Source organism: Gobius niger, assembly GCF_951799975.1.
Source record: "Gobius niger genome assembly, chromosome: 8".
NCBI classification, from domain to species: Eukaryota; Metazoa; Chordata; class Actinopteri; order Gobiiformes; family Gobiidae; genus Gobius; species Gobius niger.
This window is the reverse complement of record NC_136859.1, coordinates 11,780,584-11,800,299: the sequence shown is the minus strand read 5'-3', so window position 1 is coordinate 11,800,299 and position 19,716 is coordinate 11,780,584. Positions and strand designations below refer to the sequence as shown.

Below are 19,716 nucleotides of genomic sequence, written 5' to 3'. Positions count from 1 at the left end.
ATAGCTATATAACTATAACTATATTTCATTGTTACACAGGTATAAAACCTGAAACATTTTTATTTTTTTTAAACATTAAACAAATTTAAAGGCACCTCTACCCTATTTTATTAGTTTATCTAGTAATGAAACGGAATTGTCTTTGTCTTTTTTTAGTATGTTGTGAACAGACATTTCTGGAGAAAGCACTGTGCCTGTAATTATAAAGCATATTATGAAACAACTTTCAGGCTAGTTACTAGCATTTTGGTGAAAGTGACCCTGAAAAGTGACCCTGCAAGTTGTGAAATATGTCTCAAAAAATGTCCCTGTGAAGAATTTGGTGGAAAGTTAGGAATGAGTTCAGACAACTGACATTTTCATTTTGAGGCTTCCTCTTTCATTGTTTATAAATTTAAAAAAAAGGTGCCTTTAACCAATCAAAGAGTTTAATGCAAGTTACTAATGGAGAACTGTGCTTAGACCAAAACAAGTCTGAATTTTAATTTTTATGAATTATTTCAATGTTTACTTTATATGAATTGCTGATCAATTTGATGATTTATAATTAATCTACAGCAAAAATGAATATGTTTTAACAAAACCTCATGACTTTTTAAATCCCGTTCATAAGTGATGTAGACACGTGTAGACACTTTCCACCAGGCCGCTATTCCCCAATGTAAGCAGGTAACATAGAGCAGCATAACACTATAGACCAAAAACCAGCAGGTCTTTAGCTTTAATGTGATTGGAGGAGAGAGCCAGGTTGAATACGGTGCCTCGTGAGCGCTTGTTAGCCCATAATGGATGCACGTAATTGGCGAAGAGCTGATTACTCTCTCCCTAAAAAAAAAAAAAGATGCCATCAGAGGAGGATTTTCTGTTTCATTAAGCCGTGGTCCCGAATAATAAGATAGACATCTGTAGACGGAGGGAAGAAAAGGACCGGGGCAAAAACTGCTCATGAGCTGAGAATGGTTACAGCTTCCTATTGTTGTGGCATAGTGATTACTGTATTCATTTGCATATAGCTCCGGAGAGAAGGATCTGCTCGGACAGTGAAATTACAAAAGAAATTGTTTGCTTACTCTGCTCTATTCTATAGAGGGGAGAATCGCTGATGGTCAAATGTGGATAGTGGCTTCAAGATAGAATCAGTCACAATATTCAGATCTCTGTTAAAAAAACAAAACAAATCATTGCAATTAGACTGTGGCTAAGCCGCATGGCACCGAACCACTCCAAAAAGGCAGAATCATCAGAAATAATAATTTGTTGAGCTGGAATTTTAATTCTATGACTAAATTAATGGGCAGATGGTTTAACCACATGCTGCCCACCATGTTGTCTGGTGTTCATAAATTCCTATTTAATTGTTGTTACAAATATATATATATATATAAAAAAAAAACTTAAAAAAATATCACCAATGCATTTCTTGTTTAAACTGAGACATCCAAAAATCTGAATGCTGTTGGCTTATGTCCCAGTCTGCCCAATCAAACAGTTTTTTTTGTCCTGTGGGAAGGCATTTCTCTCTCACAGCCCATTAAAGTAAAATCATAAGTATAGAGCAGGGGTCTCCAACAGTTGATTCAGTCCGGCCCATGACTTGCAGAGGACAAATTCCTGAGTATGTCAAACCAAGTCAAACCAAGTCTCTAGAAAAACAGAATCCTCTCTCCAGCCACTAGGGGGCAGCTTATAAAAAAAAGACACTGACATGATAAGAGCTCAGGATATAAACAACATATTAGAGCCATGTGGTAAATGGACAGTCTGCCCCAGAGCTGCTGTGGCTACAATAGTCGCTTATCACCACAAAGTGTCAAGTGAATGAATAATGACAACAGTGTAGCAGAAACTGTGACACAGGCTTGTAAGTACAATACAAGTGTAAGCCATTTTTATTAGGCTAGACTGTGGCCTAGTAAAAACGTCTTTCTCGGCTCATTATTATTCATTTACTGAAAAAAAGTGGGGGAAATTTACTTGGAGACCTCTGGTATACAGATTTGTTATTTGGTTTAACACTCAGTTTAGAGTTGTAATAAGAGTAGAAAATGATATAGGTGTGTACAAAATATGCACCTACAAATATGAGAAAGAAAGTGCAATATTTGATCTTGAATATTGCATCTTGATATTATGGTAATATTTACCAAACCATTTAAAGGCAGTGCATTTCAATAAATTTAATTTTGACCAGGAAGCTCCAACCTTCGTTACAGTGTGAGCTACTTTTATGTTGCAAACAAATAATTTTGCCTCACAGACACAAACTAATCTGCGACCTGGGTGGAGTTGACCCTGGAGAGTAAAAAAAAAAAGAAGAGGAGAGTTCCCTATTTACAGTTAACTACTTTATTTATCTACATGTTTGCATATTGTGTTTAGCATGTTCAGAACAATCTCGTATTGAATGTATGGTTTATGCTTTATATTAAGGGCTGCCATTAAAGCCCCTATACCTGATTATTTTCATTGCAAACAATTAGCTGTGGTCCAGTTTCATTCCTAAATTCTGTAACATATTTGTAGCTTCCCAATACTTCACAGAGCTGAGTTTAAGGGCACATTTTCCAACTTGCAGGGCCATTTTCCAGGGTCACTTTCACAGGAATGCTTCAAAACTTGCCTGCATGCTCATAGAATTCATACAAATGTTTCATAATTAGTGTTTTTCTTAAAATGTCTGAGTTTAAACTATACTAAAGGAGGACAAAACCAATTGTGTTCCACTCCAAGAAAAAAAAAAACTAAGCCTAATCCTAACCGTAACCCTAAACAGATTCATTATTAATACCATATCAATACTTGAAGCCACACCACAAAACATTTCACTCAATAAATACAACAACTTTACTGGGACGTCTCCAGCCCGTCTCCATGGAGATGTTGACTAAAGGCAGCCAAATATGAGATTTAAAATGTTTGACTCTCATCCAAATCCATTCTTTGATTACCCACTTCATAAACATAATTTTCTGTGTTAGGCAAGGCATTAGGACCGTGTTTTATATTGCTGGCATCAGTAGAGTCCAAAATGCTGCGCAGTGTGACTTTAACGAGCGATACCAAAGAAACGTACACAAACACTTAATCAGGTCCAAAACAAGGCAACGATGGAACCAAATTCGACCCCCGTAAACCAAGATTTTGTTCTAATTTTATTGGTAAAAAAATGAATGCAAAATGTCCGATAGAAGTGATGTGATATAGCAGCGTCTTGACGAACATTGTGTCACCGAACATCATGATAACAATAATTTCGCCCTTGTGCAAGCCTCCCGTTGGTCACACAAAAGACAATAAAAGTTACAAATCAGCCGTATCTCTCTCTTCATTCCCAGTCATCCTTTTATGCGTGTGCGCTCTTGCGTTTTACTGCTCTATAGTGCCTCTCGGGCGGCTCACTTTTATAGCCCAGGATCAAACAGTGTAAAACATGAGGTGCTAGGCATGCACATGCACACTGACACTTCACATCCACAAGTGCTTACTCATCACCCACTCTCACAACACCGCTACGGCCGCTTTATGTGCCTGCTTTTGTAATGCACTGATTACTCAAGAGTCCACTGGTGTCCCCTTTTTTCTTTCTTTCTTTTCTTTCGACTCTGAATTGCTTATTTACTTGTGATAACCGAAACATGACCGTCCGATATTAGACTGATCGCTGTTATAGACCAGAAAATGAAGGCGCCCAGGCATAGAAAATCCCCGTAATGCGTAGAGAGAAAGAAAAAAGGGCCATCACTCCCCATCAGCAGCTAAATCTCCATGACTAATGCTGTGATGACATGTCTCTTTGTGAAGATAGGCCATGTTAGCACAGCTAGTTTGTCTATATTTAAAACAAAAGACATGTGTAAGGACATCCTCCTCGCGCACCTCAACTCCCTCTTATCTCACCAGCTGACACCATTTTGCTCTCGAACAATCTTGCTAATTATAATAGTTAATTAATTCTGCGCCGGCGTCCTCATCAGGAGACTAATAACCTAAATTCCCATTAATTAGACCTGCAGACCTCCGCTCTTTCTGCTGGTCTCGCTGTCCCACTCCAATCGGGTGAGCTGCCCCCCCCCCCCCCCCCCCTCCTCTACATGTCCCGGGATGTTTCACAAACAGCAGCGGCACATGTGGCACAGGAGAGTGATTAATAATGTCTGTATGAGCGAAATGTGTCATGGAGGAGGCCTCATGGGGTCAATTTGGGAGATCTTTTTGGGAAGATAGATGGGACGATGGAGGGCCAAGTGTAGTCAGTGTGTTTATTTTAGAGCTGAACAATTTGGTAAAAATAGCTATAGTTCACATGTTAAGTGGCGGCAGCTTAACAAAAAGCCATAAAATAAGTGATGCTGTTTAAAATTAGAATTGAAAAATATAAATAAATAAATAGAAATATGCCAACAGTTCTATAACATGTCTCATAGGTGGTTGTTAGTTTGTTCAGCTCCGACTGTTGACTTCCACTTTTTATCTACGTATATTCTTTTTGTATGTGGTGTGTGATTGTGTGAGTGATTGCTGGTGGTAAGAGAGGATGTTGGCACAGACAGGCTGCCATTACGTTACCAGTCAGTCCCAGGGCAGCTGTGGTAGTTGCTTTCCGCTACCTGGTGTTGAAGTACTTTATTGTCTGTGTAAGGAAACTTGTCCTCTCAGTGGCGCTAAGGACGTATCATACTGGTGGACAGCCATAGCGAGTGGGGAAAGTAAATGGATATTACTGTATATATGCATCAGAGGCGGGTAATCTGCAGCTCAGGTACATTTACTTGAATATGTTTTGACATACTTGCAGTTAGAGTACATTTATTTTTGCCACCACAAAGTAAATGGTAAATGGTCTCAACTTATATAGCACTTTTCCACCTACATTAGACACAGTAAGGAACCACTCACTCACACACCGACGTACGCACTGGAGGCAAGGTGGGTGAAGTGTGCATCTGCAGGAGGCAGGATTTGATCCCCGACCTTCCAATCATGAGACGACCCGCTCTACCATCTGCGCCACTGTCGCCACAAAGTATGTTGTAAACAAAGCAACAACAAAAAACCAGACCTTGTTGCATTGTCTTCACCTAAATTTTCATTGAGTGATGAAAGATAGAAGTAGAATCTAAATTAGTGCCATTTATTTTGAGGGTGGTCCCCCTGCTTCACTTTACGCGAGTGTGAATATGAAACATGCATATAATTAAAGCAATACTAAGTAACTTGTTTATCTTAATAAATCCTTTTCGTAGTCCAACTGGGGGTAATACAAGTGTTAATGGGATGATTGGAAGGTCTTTCATCTCCCCCCGGTGTCTCTGGCCAGAAAACCACAATTGCAACTTGACTGGCACCGGACCGGAGCCACCAATGCACACTAATAGAATCATGAAGGAGAAGCTAACAGGCTAACAGGCAAAGCTAACTATGGACTAGCACCACTTTGAACAGTATTTACAGCCAAGTTTGAGTGAAAAAAATTATTTCCATTGTAATTGGACGTACAATATTCCTCTCTCCCTTCGCCTTTTCTGTCAGCGTCGTATTTACTCTCACGGACAATTAATGAATAAAAAAAACGTAACATGCTATGACACCTGCAGTTGCGCTTATGGCCTCTAGGGGCAAGAATTACTTAGTACTGCTTTAAGTTGCTTGAACAATTCGGATGTGCAAGAGGGATAATGAGAGCTAGAAACGAGTTTTGGCCATAACTAAACCTTTCACAGATTGAACAGGAAAAATCAGGTACCCCAGCTTTAATGTGAGTACGCTCCCCACTGTGAGAAAAGGCTACACACTGTCATAAAAAGCATATTCCCCTGATCTTTATCCCAAGAGTTACTTATTCTATTTGTACACTCTATTTGTGCACACTATTTAGAAATTCCAATGTTCCAAAATCAGGACAAAACGAGGCTTCTACCCTGAAACCATTAAACTGAATCTTTCCACATCCATCCCAGCAACAAGGACAGCCTTTCAAGTGACAGGCAAAGAGACTTTATTCGTACATATTTTGGCTGCTCCTCCCGTCCGTGTTAGTTATTCAGATTACAGTAATTCAGCAGATCACCGTACTGTATCCCACTGGTGGCATGACATCTCACTCAGCTCCACTCCAGCTTTCTTTTCCTGGCTGCGTTGTTCTGTTTCTGTCAGCGCCGGACACGGAGCCCACCTCAGCGTAGGCCCACTCTCCCCTGGAGGCGGCGGCGACCTGCTTTTCAGACGAGCTGCGCGCGTTCCTCTGCCACACGCTCGCTCTGTTTTTCCCAGTGCATTGTTGGACCAGATTAACATGTCCGCTTTCAGGCCTGTTGCTCCCGTTGCTTCCAGTCACCTTTCAGAGCGGCACAATGTGAGTCAATTCATTCTACTTAGTGCCAGTGTAATGAATATGCTGTGTTCACCTCGTGTCATGTGAAAAAAAAAAATGAAAAAAGAGCCCGTAATGCACAATTGAGATGGAGGACATGTGAGAAATGTGGGAGAATGTAATGATTTGAGATGGTTTTGGTTAATATCTGTTATAATCATCGGTCTATTGCATTAAACGAAAACCGGCACAAAGTTGAAATGGTGTCTCTCATAAAAGACAACCAAAAAAGTGGTTTCCTCATTATAGATTCATACTGGCCCATGTCCTCCGTCAGAAATGTAGCACTTTTTTTTGTATAAACTAAACACTTTAAAGTTCTGTGTGTCCTTCCAGGTTCTGATCTCCTTTCTCCAACGTCTGGCGCACGAGGAAAGTTGGCCGCGGCTTGTCCATTCTTGCCTCAACCGGTGGCTTTGGAAATGGAAGCAGCTTGGTGCTTTTTAGCCGTCCTCCTTCCCATGCACTCCCCTCTCCGGAGACGAGTAACCCAGATTTCAAAATGAATCGCCGGGCCGCCTAGTCCCCCTCAATCTTTCTTTCTTTTCCCTCTCCCTCTCTCTCACTCTCTCTCTTTCTCTCTTCACTTCCATCGCCCTGGTCCTCCTCTGCGTCTTTGTCTTGGAAAGAGAATACCACCACCTCTCCATGTTAGTCCTCCTCCTCACCCTGCCTCTGGGTTCACGGATATACTCGGCTATCTTTGGTTGCTAGAAAGCGCCGATCTCGCCCAAACACTCGCTGCTTTGTTTCAAGGCTGATTACTTTTCCTTTAATCCACACCCCCCCCTCCTGCAACTTTGGGATTTTTTTTGAGTGCATGTTTGTGCCGTTTTGAGGTGGCGAGAGGTTGGAGGGAGCAGCGAAGAAAAGCAGGTGAAGATTCCATCAGAAAGTGCAGGTAATAATTTGTCTACATTTCTTGTTATCCACATTTGCTTCACACGTCAAGGTACTGTATATACACCCCTTCGTTTCTATCATCTCATTCCTGCCACAGGTTTCTGGCTACGGGCTTGTTTTATTTATTCATTAAAATCTCTGTTTCATTCATCATTTAAAAGCGAGCACCCAGTATATGCCGCTTTGCACTTTTCACAGCACCCTATAGACATGGAGATTTTGCTAAACTTTTCCCCCCTTTTTCTAAACAGGACTAATTAATAACAAGGGCAGCCAGGAAGTAGAGAGAAAGAGCGAAAGATACAGGCGCAGGTGCCGGGGCGTAGTCGACATGGCAACAGGAGGTACAGCTGTCAGGGGGGCTGCGCGGGTGGGGGGTGGTCGGAGCTGCCAGGGAGATGGAGCTTGTGTAGGGGGCGTTGGGAGGTCTTTAAGTGGGACAGTTGCTCTAATGGTTGGGAGTCTCCGAGGGGAGTTTTGTTTCAGCTTTAGATTAACCTCGCGTTCTCCTTCAGCAGTGATGCTTTTTTTATTTGGACTTGTCACTTTTCGTGGCATTTTCCCTTTTTTTTTGCTTTTTCTGGATGTTTCTCGACATCATGCCACTCGTGCACCGTTAGTGTAACTGCACAGCTCTCCAAGTCAGAGTTTGTGTATATATTTAGTTCTTTGACAGGGACAGTGCACTCAGACATACTTCCAAAACAAGTTTGCAGCTATTGTGATTCCTGTGGAGTGTAGGAGCTAGTGGGAATTTCATTTTCTAAACTACATTGCAAAACACATCAGTTTTACAACACCCACACACACACACACACAAAATCAAGTCCTGTATATACTGTATACATCAGTTCAGCTTTCAAATGACTTCATTCTTTCACTTAACCACCACAGTCTGAGAACAAGATCTACAAAACTCACTCAATCACCCACTACACACAATAGAGTGTCCTTATGTCCTTCTTAGGCCACTTTCAAGGCCCCTCCTTTCTCCTTGCTCATTATCCTCTTCTCCTTAGCAGGCCTGATGTCCATCCCAGTCTCCCCGTCCCCGATGATCTCTCCTCTGAACTTGGCCTCCCCCACGTCCCCCTCTTCAGCCGGGACATCCCCCCTGCCCTCGCCCGTCTCGCCCCCGCCCAGAGCGCCTGTGTTCCAGAGGAAGGGAGCGCTCAAACACAAGCGTGTGGTGGAAGTGAAAGACCACCAGTTCACAGCACGGTTCTTCAAGCAGCCCACCTTCTGCAGCCACTGCACCGACTTCATCTGGTAATACTCGACTGCACCAAAGGGCATGTGCACGAGGCCTTGTCTGTCAATACCAGCTGCCTCAGGGGCCTAAACATGAATTATTTAGATTTACGCCATGTAATGATTTGTATAGTAGGCCTCTATAGTATGATCCAGGGGTGTCCAGCCTTTAGCTTATGAGCTACTTGTGGCTCCCCAAAGGCTACATTTCATCATAAGCTTGCATGATGTTGCAAAAAAATAAATAAATTCATTTGTAGGCCTATATAGTCACTTTACAGATTTGACATTTTCTATTCATGCAACAAATTGCTGCGTTATGAACATAGTCTGCAAACATTTAGGTAGAAATAAGCATAAGCCCCCTAATAACCTATTTTAAAGCATAAGTAGCACTTTGACGATTTTATTTGGTAAATGTAAAGCTTACAGGAGAAAACAGGTTTGGGAGTCATGCTAGGTCTACCAAATGTTGTTGTCAGTGTTTTGGGGCCGAATGAAAGGCCTGGTATCGGCACATACTGCATCAAACAGACTTTTGTAGCACTGATTTTTTTTCCCCCCGTAACATTGTTTTGGAGTAAACTGTGTCTTACCTCGAAGCACTTCAGGAGGCAGCTCCTCAGACTTCCACAGCACTATCTCCACTCTGCTGATTTCCTGTAGTGTTTGAGATGGAGAAAAAGCCCACACTGCTTAGCAACCAGACCGGCCCCATCTGGTCACTCACATGCTCACCTCTGTACAGCTGCCTACACCGGAGCGCCTAGCACACCCCCAGGAGTTCAATTAGAGCGCTGCGTTCTCTCACTATCGATAAATATGCATGTTTTATATAGTGTGAGTGCAAGCCTACACAAACCTACACACATGCACAACTCCAACCTCTCCTACTCAATCAGCTCATTTCTCCTGCTAGGGGTCTTGGAAAACTGCAGCCTATGAGCAAATGCCCTGAGGCGAACTACATCCAGGGCATGTAACTGTTCTCTCTCACTGTGGGCGATTTTCAAATACCAATACACATATTTATTGTAACTATTCCTGCTATGGAACAACCACTCTCCACTGTGCTCCACCATTCACAACGTGTCATATGTGAAAAGCCAATAAATGTCAATGATTCAGAATATATCGGGTCATGAAAAGATGACATTTTACTGGGGATAAAGTGGACGAGTGGTTCTAATTTGCCTATAGTGAATGAACATTGAGTGCGAGTATTTAGCCTGCACTTGACTGGCAATCATCCAGAGTGCAGCTCACCTCATACTCAAAGCAGCTGCCACCGAAGAGGACAAGCAGCAGAAAGTGAATTAATTAGCATTTTACTGTCATATAATGTTATTATAAAACATGTTAAGGATTATGACTAAAATGATGTCTTTAAAATAGGAAAAAGGAATCACCTAGTATTAGCTCAGGAGTCAATCCATTTCAGGGGGGTCTAATGGTGGTGGTGGTAGGTGGGAGGGCGGTTGTAACCACCCTATCCCCCCCATTTTAAGCCTATGGTCCACGTGGTCCTTCAGTTGAGTTCCAGACAACTGGTAACTGTGATTTTTCCCACTTGAAAATGACGACTTACGACATCAAGGCGTTTCAGCTAAATAAACTATGCAAACAAAAAGGCTAACGCTACAACAGTTAGCTAATAAGATGCTGACGTTTTTTAACCTTTTACCAGATATAATGCAAGACATGCTACGTAACGTTGTATCGAAGGCTGTGTCCAAACATTAACATTATTGATGCAGTGGTTTTGTTTAAGTTTATTATTTATTTGTATTATTTATTTTTAGCTACACTTCTCAACTGGAAGCCGCCATTGTTGTCTTCATCTTGTATCTCACGTCGGACTCTTCTGATAAACTCAGAGTTTACAACAACTACATTACAACATTAGATTCATTCAATAATCGCGCATACACAGTTCATCTCCTTCTCCAGAGCTCTATAATGCTCTGTTCCACTGGACAATATCCACATACTATAATTATTTCAGGGCCCAAATTGCCACCACTATAGAACATCTTGCTGATAAGTCACAGTTTCCCCCCATTTTTGTACTGTACTTCAGGGATGGGCGATACCACATTTTTTGGAATCGATACGATACCGATACTTTTGGGGTCATTTTTGTCGATACCGATACCAATACCGATACTGGGCATTTCATATGGGTGAATGTATTTCAATCAATATACATTTCTAAAACTGGTTATTTTATATAATTAACTGGTCAATTAAAATTATATTACTTAAACTGGTTAATTAAACAATACTAATGTGAAATTACATACATAAACAAAATTTTAAATTGATACTTAAATGACAAACAGAACCTAAACCAGAATGATATGCCTGGCTCAGTTCAATCCTTTGCTGTTGTGAACTGTTTTGGCTCAGAACAAAGAAATAAATCATCCTTTTGTGTTGATAATTGCTGCCCCGCCTTCTTTTTACATATGCAAATTAGTATCGATACTTTTTGCCGAATATCGATACTTAAAAAGTAGCCGTTTGGTATCGATATATTGATACTTTGGTATCGATCCGCCCATCCCTACTGTACTTCTTAAGTTTAAACTGCTTGGGTGGTTAAATCTCTTTCCAGACTTGTTCAGTCAATAGTCTAATGGTTGAGGCTGCAGCAGACATGGCAAAACACTGTTCCCTTCTCAGCCTCGAGGGTTCGGGTCCTTGCTCTGACAGTTTGCTAAATGTCTCTCATTGTTCACTCCCTTTCACCCTGGACTGTCCTGGCACATAAAGCCCACAAGCTAAAAATCCTTAAAACTCCTACGTAACTTCCCTACCACACACCTTACGTACATCCAGAGTCTCCATACTGCTGGGTTTATCAGCAACTTTCAGGACACAGTAATGCTAACAACAACCAGTAGCCTGCTGAAAGCGCATCAGTGCCACTTCCAGGTTTGGGATAGCTAAAAATAGTTGCGACACAGACAGTGCACGCTGGTTCTCTTTTTTTCTTACTTTCTGTAAGCACAGTATTCTTCAAGGGGGTAAGATGGATTTGACTGTACTATGTGTAATCCAGTCCATGAGCTGCCAAGAATAGCGTTGTTTGCACAGAGATTTCCACTGGATTACTACTTTCCTTAGATAGATGTATATTGTATTACCAACACAAGTGTACAAAAGAATATTAAATACATGAACAATGCACAAAATGTGATCTTTAAGAGTTATATTTTACGGCGTAGCTGGGTGCAAACTGCTCACTACTCCCCCTGCTGTCCAGTCATCAAATCTATTGTACTGAGAAGCTTGCGATGAAATGGGCAGCTCCGTGTGCTGCTCGAGCAGTGATTGCGGTAGAGCGTATGGACATATGGTGGGCGTGTATGTCGGATGTGGGGCAGTGCCGGTGCCAGCAGCCTCTGGGAAGCTCTCGGGACATTTCTCCAACTGTCGCCGCTCTTTGTGAACACTGATGGCATTTAGTTCAGGCTGAAAAACACTTTCCTTCACAAAGATGTCCTAAACTTGAACATTCAAATCCCAGGTGGTTGAAGGTGACATTAATTATCGACCAAGGAACGTGACTAAAACTATTCGCATCTTATTCAATGGGCTTGGAGCTTTACAATGTTCATTAGCGCTCTGGCATTTATCTGCTGAGAGAAAAGGTTACAATTCTGTCATCATTTGTGGACAATAAATTCTCAATTAAGAACCCAAAACAAACAATTTAATGTCAAAAAATGTGTTGGTTATTATAATTAGCCTATACACATTTACATTCTCTAAATTAATTCATTTCAGATACAGCTGCCTCATAGTATACCATGTGGAGTTTTTGGTTTTCTCCAGGTGCAGCAGTTTCTAGCAACCCAAAAAACGCGCTCTAGTATTGTGTTGGACTGCCTTTTGCTTTGATTACAGGTGTGTTATTCTTTCTGTAAGCTTCTGCAGTATCAAAAGATTAATTTCCATCTATTGGCGTTATTGTTTCACCAAGATGTTGTATTGATCATGGGAGAGTGTAAAGATTCTCAATGGGGTTAAGATCTGGACTCTGTGGTGGCCAATTCATGTGTGAAAAGGATGTCTCATGCTCTCTGAACCACTGAGCCCGATCAATCCTAGCATTGTTATCTTGGAATATGCCCGTGCCGTCAGGGAAAAAGAAATCCATTGATGGAAAAACCTGGTCATTCAGAATGTTCAGCTGATCTCATTCTTTGGGCGCTGAACCGAGACCTGACCAACTTCTGCAACCCCAGAACAGAACAGCTAGTTAACCTCTCAACCCCCGCCTTAAGCACATTTCCTCCAGTTCAGTTCTACCCAAATCTAAAAGCTTCTCGACTAGAGCTCACAGCCTATAGTGTAATGCCTGCTTTCAAGCTTTTTCCTTGCATTGTAGCCTCACTGTCGTCCCTTTTTCATTGTCCTTTTGGTCCTTTTTTGTCACGTTGTTGTTGCGTTTTTGTTGCTTTTCCATCACATTTTTGTCGCTTGTTCTGCTGCGTTTTTTGATGATCTTTTGATGCTTTTTTTGGTGCGTTTTCATCCTCATTTACATCTCGTTTTTGTCACTATGTTGATGCTTTTTTCGAGAAGCTTTTAGGGCCAAGTTGGAGAAAATGTGCTCGGTTAAGGCGGGGGTTAAGAGGTTAAATCCATGTTCCAACTTTTTTTTTTTGGTCAGCTGGTGTAGATGAATCCCCCAGCTGGGTTCTCCTAACCATGTCCTTGGGCACTTCCCGAGGGGCAACAAAAATTGGGTCAAATGCAGAAGGACGACTTTCCCTATTCGGGTACATTTAATCTCACCTTAATCTCAACTTTACCCGAATTCAATGAAGATCGAAGAATGCTCACATACTGCCCCTAAGGGTAATCTGTTCTCTGCATTTGCCACAGTGTGACCTATCAAGGGCAGCGTGTCCCATCTCCAGATCTTCATTGGGGTTACGGTCAGGAGCAAGTCTATTGTACGTGCTTTTATTCCAGTCCAAGACACTGCATCGGTTGCTGCAGCTTCTTGGCTGTTTTGTTTCCTATAGGTACAGTTTGCTAAATCTGCATTATTTGTCTTGTTGACTCACCCCCCGATTACATCTTAATTCAACAAAGAACAGCGCAGCAGAAAAGTGCCTATTCACTTCCTTTAATAAGTGACAAGTGCGTTCGCTATTTTCAGTAATTATTAAGCCAGTAAGTCGAAAGTAGTGTACACCCGTGGAGAATACTTTCACAGTAGATTGGGGGGATATTTTGAGTCCACTATATAGGGTATGGTAGTTTTCTTTGCTACACATTCAGAAGGCAAACTAACAAGGGCACTTATTTGAATAATCCAATTCAATGTTTTGTACACAGCTGGGCAAATGACTGTTATTTGTGTTTGCTTGTAGTCTTTTAATAGCGGAGTAGACGGAGACGGACTCAAATCAAGGGCAAGGAGATAGAGGACATGACAAGCAACTATTATCCACTGGAGCAGGCATCCTATTGAGGACGCTCCACTCCAAGATGGCTCCCGACAGAGGTCACAACGCAATATTAAATTTAACGCAGTCTCCTCTTTTCCACTGGATCCACTGTGATATTTAGTGCGTCCGCGGTGAGTGAGAGGGACTGTCAGGCCGCCTGCACCTGCGCGGTTCTCTCATGCTCTCTGCTGGTGGGAAGGTAGAAATGGTGCCAGCCGCGGAGACAAGAGGAAGGCTCGCTTTGGAATGCAGATCAAGAACGCGATTACCCTCCGCGAAAAAACATCTTCAATTATTCCTAAGCCAGATGGTGAACCGATGCGTGATGCCGGGTGATTATGGTCAGTTTAGGGGCTTGTCTCATGCGATTGTGGATGTTGAACCGTGTTTCTTTGCCTCTGATTTTTCTAAACCTCCCTAATCAAAAAGCTGATCCGCGAACAGACAGGCGCTTCTGAGTGGACTCTTTAGTCAATCAATGGCTTTAATTATTCAATTAAAGCTCTAAGGAGAGGCTGCGAGCTAGTCAGCAGCGCTCCTGCGGAAACTGGAGTAATTGTGTTGGTCGCGGTGGATGTGTGTGAATATACAGGCCTGGGTGAGTGAATTAGGAGGTGGTAGAAGAGTGAATTTATTTGCATTTTGGTTACAAGGCGCAAGTAAATCAATATAGATGACTCAAAAAAAAAGTATATATATATGTATTTTAGTTGGTATGTTGTTACGTAAGAATAGTGAGTGAGTGAGTGGATGATGGTGTTCGGAGGGGCCGATGGCGCAGACTGGTTGCCTCGGTTTCGTCAGTCCACCCCAAGGCAGCTTTGGCTACATAAAACCAATGCATTATTATTATTATTATTATTGTTATTATTATTATTATTATTAGGAATAAATCAAAATCAAGCGTAATTTAAACAACATTTATTATCAAATTCTCCAAACGATTAAGAACAAATTGTTGTATTTTGATCCAGATGAAGGATATTCAACTGCATTGTCCAGGGGGCTTGATTTTTTTAGTCCTTTTTACTATCACACCATTAACAACCAGGATCTGTTTCAATATTCAGTCTCCAGCTGAGCACCAGAGACATGTTTAGTATCACTGGCTTGTTTTATATTTACAGCAGTTTATTTGCACCATGTGGCCTAGTAACAAATGAGCTGGAATTTTCCGCAGTGTGGCTTTAAATATGCATCTCTTTGTTGATGGCGATTATGTTGTGACTGAAGCCCAGTGCTGTAACTATTTTACTTGACAATGGAACAATGGAACAGCTGAGACAATGAAAGATGACAGAGACAGAGATGAAAGAGACTTAACCCTGTGATTGTCACTGTTCAAATCAATATATATGAGCAGTTGCCTTGGACAGCTCCAGCGTAATGCAGATTTAAAGGTGCATTATGTAACTTTTTATATGAAATAAAAATGGTGATATCTGTGCGTATTTGACCTTGCTGTGACCCAGCGACTGTATGAGTGGTCAGCATGGCGCCTTTACTTCTGACCACAGTGGCCTGTACATTGCTCCAGGATCGATTGTTTTGCAGGTTTTGGAGTGTCCAAGAGACCACTGTGATATGCTGACCACTCATACAGCCACTGGGTCACCACAAGGTCAAATATCAACTTTTTTTTCCACATAAACAGTTGCATAACGCACCTTTGTTGTTGACTGGACTGCGTTGGGGACATTTCGCGTCTATCTTCTTCTTCCTCTCACTCTTGTCTTTAGAAGTAAGACTGGTTCAACAACAAGCTCCATCTTATTCTTTCAACCAGCCGTATATGACAACAAGAACGAGAAGCTTCTGAAGATAAAAGGGAATGTCCTCAACTCAACCAACGATGATGGTAAATGGTCTCAACTTTTATAGCGCTACATTCATTAGGAACAGAGCGCTTTACAGCAAAGAACCAGCCATCCATTCACACTCTCATTCACACACCAATGTGCGCAGACACTGGTATTTAAAATCTTCAACTAAATACATTCCTCTATTTTGTCTGTTTGTGCACTGAAGCCAAAGGATACTGCAGGTGAACTAGCAAAACTTTGATCATTTCTCTCTTCAAAGTGCTGCTGTAATTCACACAAAATGGTCGGATTGAAAGCATCCAGTTTTCGGCGTTTTGATGACGATGGATTTTTCCCCGTAAAAGCTATTGCACCTAAAGCCATTGTCGTGTCTCTGTCATTTCCTCCAATACCTATACTCCACCGGCAGCAAACATAACCGCTTTGTGTTTTAATCCTCCTCTCTCTCTCTCTCTCTCTCCCTCTCCCTTTCTTTCTTTCTGTCTCTCAGGGGAATCGGCAAACAAGGATTTCAATGTCAAGGTAGATATCAACTTTTTGCGTTTGCCTCGTTCGGGGAGTATTTCATTACCTCGGCTGTGTTTTCTGAGCCCATTCTTGCCCTCCCTTTCTTGTAGTGTGCAGTTTCGTCGTGCACAAAAGGTGCCACGAGTTTGTGACCTTCACTTGCCCTGGCTCGGTGACAGCTCCCAGACCAGATGTGAGCCCATCCATCACTCTCTCTTATCACGCACTCTTACATTTCCTCCCATACAACGCCTCGCATCCGTATTTATCACGTCCGCGTGTCCTCATCATTATATGAATCCAGCTGCTTCTTGTCGCCAATACGTGCCAATGAGTCATCCATCAGTCCATACACGGCAATAATTCAGCCGTGACGTGCAATCATGGCGTGTCGTCCCGCAAGGCCGAGGGGACGAGGCGGAGAGATTTAAGGACGGGGGCACAGGAGGTGACAATTAGAATTACTCTTAGTCAGTGTGGCATTTCGTGGGCTTCATTTCACTTCAGGGAGGAATTTATAGATTTGGTAAAATGTCTTGAAAGCAGGACATTAGTCTGAGTTTCAGATCACATTTATTTGACATTTGCAGTTCAAAAGTACATCAGAAGAAATGAAATGAAATGAAAAGAAAGATGTTAGCTTTGGTGTCAATTCTACCACATGTCAAGCACACACTGAGCATCGAAACTGCTTTACTCTCAAACCCACATTATGCAGATCAATATCAAATATAATTTTTTCAGACTTTCTTTTTAGGATATATCTTTTGTAGATGAGATTAAAGCTTAAATATTAAAAGATAACATTAATGAATGTTGAGCTTGATCATTTCCATCAGTAGAAAGGATCGCCAACCTGCTACTTGCCGTCCCTCCTGGTCAGGGGGTTAGGGTTATGTTTAGGGATGACAATTATATTATATTTTTAGAGACTAGAAGGTCTTGGCTTTCAAATGAGGTATCACGCTGGCATATAGGCCGTAAGCTCTCCTGTCAATACGCTTTGAGATTTGTCTGCAATGAAGGTTCTTGAGTCGTCTTCTGTACTCTGTAGTTGTCGTGTGGAACGTTTCGCCTCTCATCCAAAAAGGCTTTGTCAGCGACACTAAAGTTTAAGGAAAGGCCGCTGACTATATATAGACCACTGGGAGGAGTTTAGCTTGGCCTCCATCCATTCAGACGTGTGATCTGGGTCGTTAGGACTTAGAACTACAAAGACTAAGAACTACAAAGACGTTTACCCACAGCTGAGAGTAACCATTAGAGGGGAGGGACTTTGCCAAGGTGAACTCCTCCCAGTGGTCTATATCTAGTTTGAGGGCTGAGCCTCAACTTTAAGAACCTTCATTGAATATGGACAAATCCTGTAAGACTGAGAACCTCCACAGACACGCTATGAGATTTGATTATACATAATTGGAGAAAATAACTCTAACCCTAACCCTGATATAGCAGTTAGCAGGATAAAATAAAGCAGTTAAAGCAGAACTAAGATGAAAGACCCCCCAATCATCCCATTAACACTCCCAGAGGGACTACGGAAAGGATTCATTAAGGTAAACAAGTTACTTAGTTCTGCTTTAACAGAATTGCTAAAGATTGTGAAGCCTGTTGTTTCTGATCATGGAAGACATTTACCTAAGCACCTCCCAATGAAACCCTACTTGACTATAGAGTGTTGCTGTCATCTGAAACCTGCCAGCTTCTGCTCCCTTTAGAGAGAAGTCCAGCAGAAAAAAGCAGTCAAGGTTAGCATATATGCGTCATGTGACTGGCCACTAGTGAATTTGAGGGGAATGAACAGCAGTGTGTATCTGCAGAATGGGAGAGTGTGCTGATGGGGTCTGCAGAGCTGAACAGTGATAAACATGATTCATCACTCTTCTCCATTCAGTCGCTGCATAGTGTGGTCACACTCACCACTGGAGAATGTAATTGGATTTTCCATAAATACCACTCACAACATGCTCCGCTTTAGGGCTGGGCATATTGTAAAATTATCGTTATTGCAATCAGCTAATGCAATATCCACGATAAACTAAAAATACCACAAATTGGCTACAGTCAGACGCTAGATTATGTAAAATATGCCGGGATTCAAATCAAGGGCTGAACAGATATTTTGAGGTTTTAAATCATGTTGTAATGTTGTTCACTCATCATTTATGCATAGTTTACTTTCCATAATGAGCCCATCACATCCTCCAAAAAACGCTCACCCTTCACCTGCTGATGTCATGAAGTGGTAGATAAAAATTCTTTGCACGACATCTGACAGTGTTGTTATTCCATTTTTCTCATTCCTCCCCTGCGGCGTATGTGGTGTGTCATGTTTGTATCCTCGCTGTATCGGTGCTTTTCTGACGGTGCATTTCATTTTCTTCCAGGACCTGAAAAGCCGACACACGTTTAAAATCCAGACTTACTCCAGCCCCACATTCTGTGACCACTGCGGCTCTCTGCTCTACGGCCTCATACACCAGGGCATGAGATGTACCAGTAAGTACCTCCTGTGCTCCTTTATTCTGTTCTATTGTTGAACGGTTGTACCTGCTGCATTATGCTGTATTATAGGAACACTTCAAGGAGCTGTTTAGTCCAGTTAGTCTTAACACTCACAGGGCTGTAGCTCTGATCCAAAGCTCGGCATTTTGTTTAGGCTCCCACCAATTCATACTGTTGTTGTGTCCTCGGGTAAGACACTTCACCCACACAGTTTATTGTGTATACTGACGCATGAAAGGGTGAGTGCATTCTCAGTCTAAAGTGTTTTGAGCGCCGGACAGAGGCGAATAGCGCATGACAATGTCTCTGACTACTTGCTGCTTTTCCTGAATGACATTTCAAATACATTGTCATACAGTAACATCCATCCGTCTAATCCCACTTGTCCGTTGCCGGGTCGTGGGGGCAGCCATTGGAGCTGCCTAAATCACATTGCACCCCTATGGCTCGACCTGCGGGTGGTGGGTCCACAGAAGGACCGCCTCACGATTCTAACCGGTCCTGTTGGTGTCCCATACGGGGCTCCTGAACCGCTCTTTGTCTGACCCGTCAACTAGTGCATGTTTGTCATGGGAGACCCACCAGAGGCATGAAGCCCCAGACAACACAGCCCCCAGGATCATTCGGGTGTTCAAACCCTTCAACTACGTTAAGGTGGCGGTTGGAGGAGGGTAACATATGTGATGTAACAAATGGTGGAGGAAAAATTAGACATCAATGATGCTTTATTGCAAGGGTGCGCTATTATTACAATTACTCCATCCATCCATTTCTTCCACTTTTCCGTTTCCGGGTCGTGGGGGCAGCTGTTGGAGCTGCCCATGTCACATTGCACCAGCCCCTATGGCTCCTCCTGCAGGTGGTGGGTCCACAGAAGGACGGCCTCATG

General features: G+C 42.2%; 1 protein-coding gene across 4 annotated transcripts in view; it reads left to right on the top strand.

Moving 5' to 3' along the window:
* Positions 1–6,675: 6,675 nt before the first annotated feature.
* Positions 6,676–19,716, top strand: part of prkcg (protein kinase C, gamma) — a gene marked incomplete at its 5' end in the record, with an annotated part of 33,748 nt that continues 20,707 nt past the window's right edge. Inside the window, 5 exons of one of the 4 annotated variants that reach the window (XM_079560739.1) lie at positions 6,676–7,271; positions 8,296–8,542; positions 16,306–16,337; positions 16,433–16,515; positions 18,710–18,821. In XM_079560739.1, coding sequence (XP_079416865.1) covers positions 8,301–8,542; positions 16,306–16,337; positions 16,433–16,515; positions 18,710–18,821 — 469 coding nt within the window. Of the gene's footprint in view, positions 7,272–7,857; positions 7,889–8,292; positions 8,543–14,113; positions 14,334–16,305; positions 16,338–16,432; positions 16,516–18,709; positions 18,822–19,716 lie in introns of those variants that run through there. The other 3 variants (XM_079560738.1, XM_079560737.1, XM_079560740.1) reach the window with 3 other exon arrangements.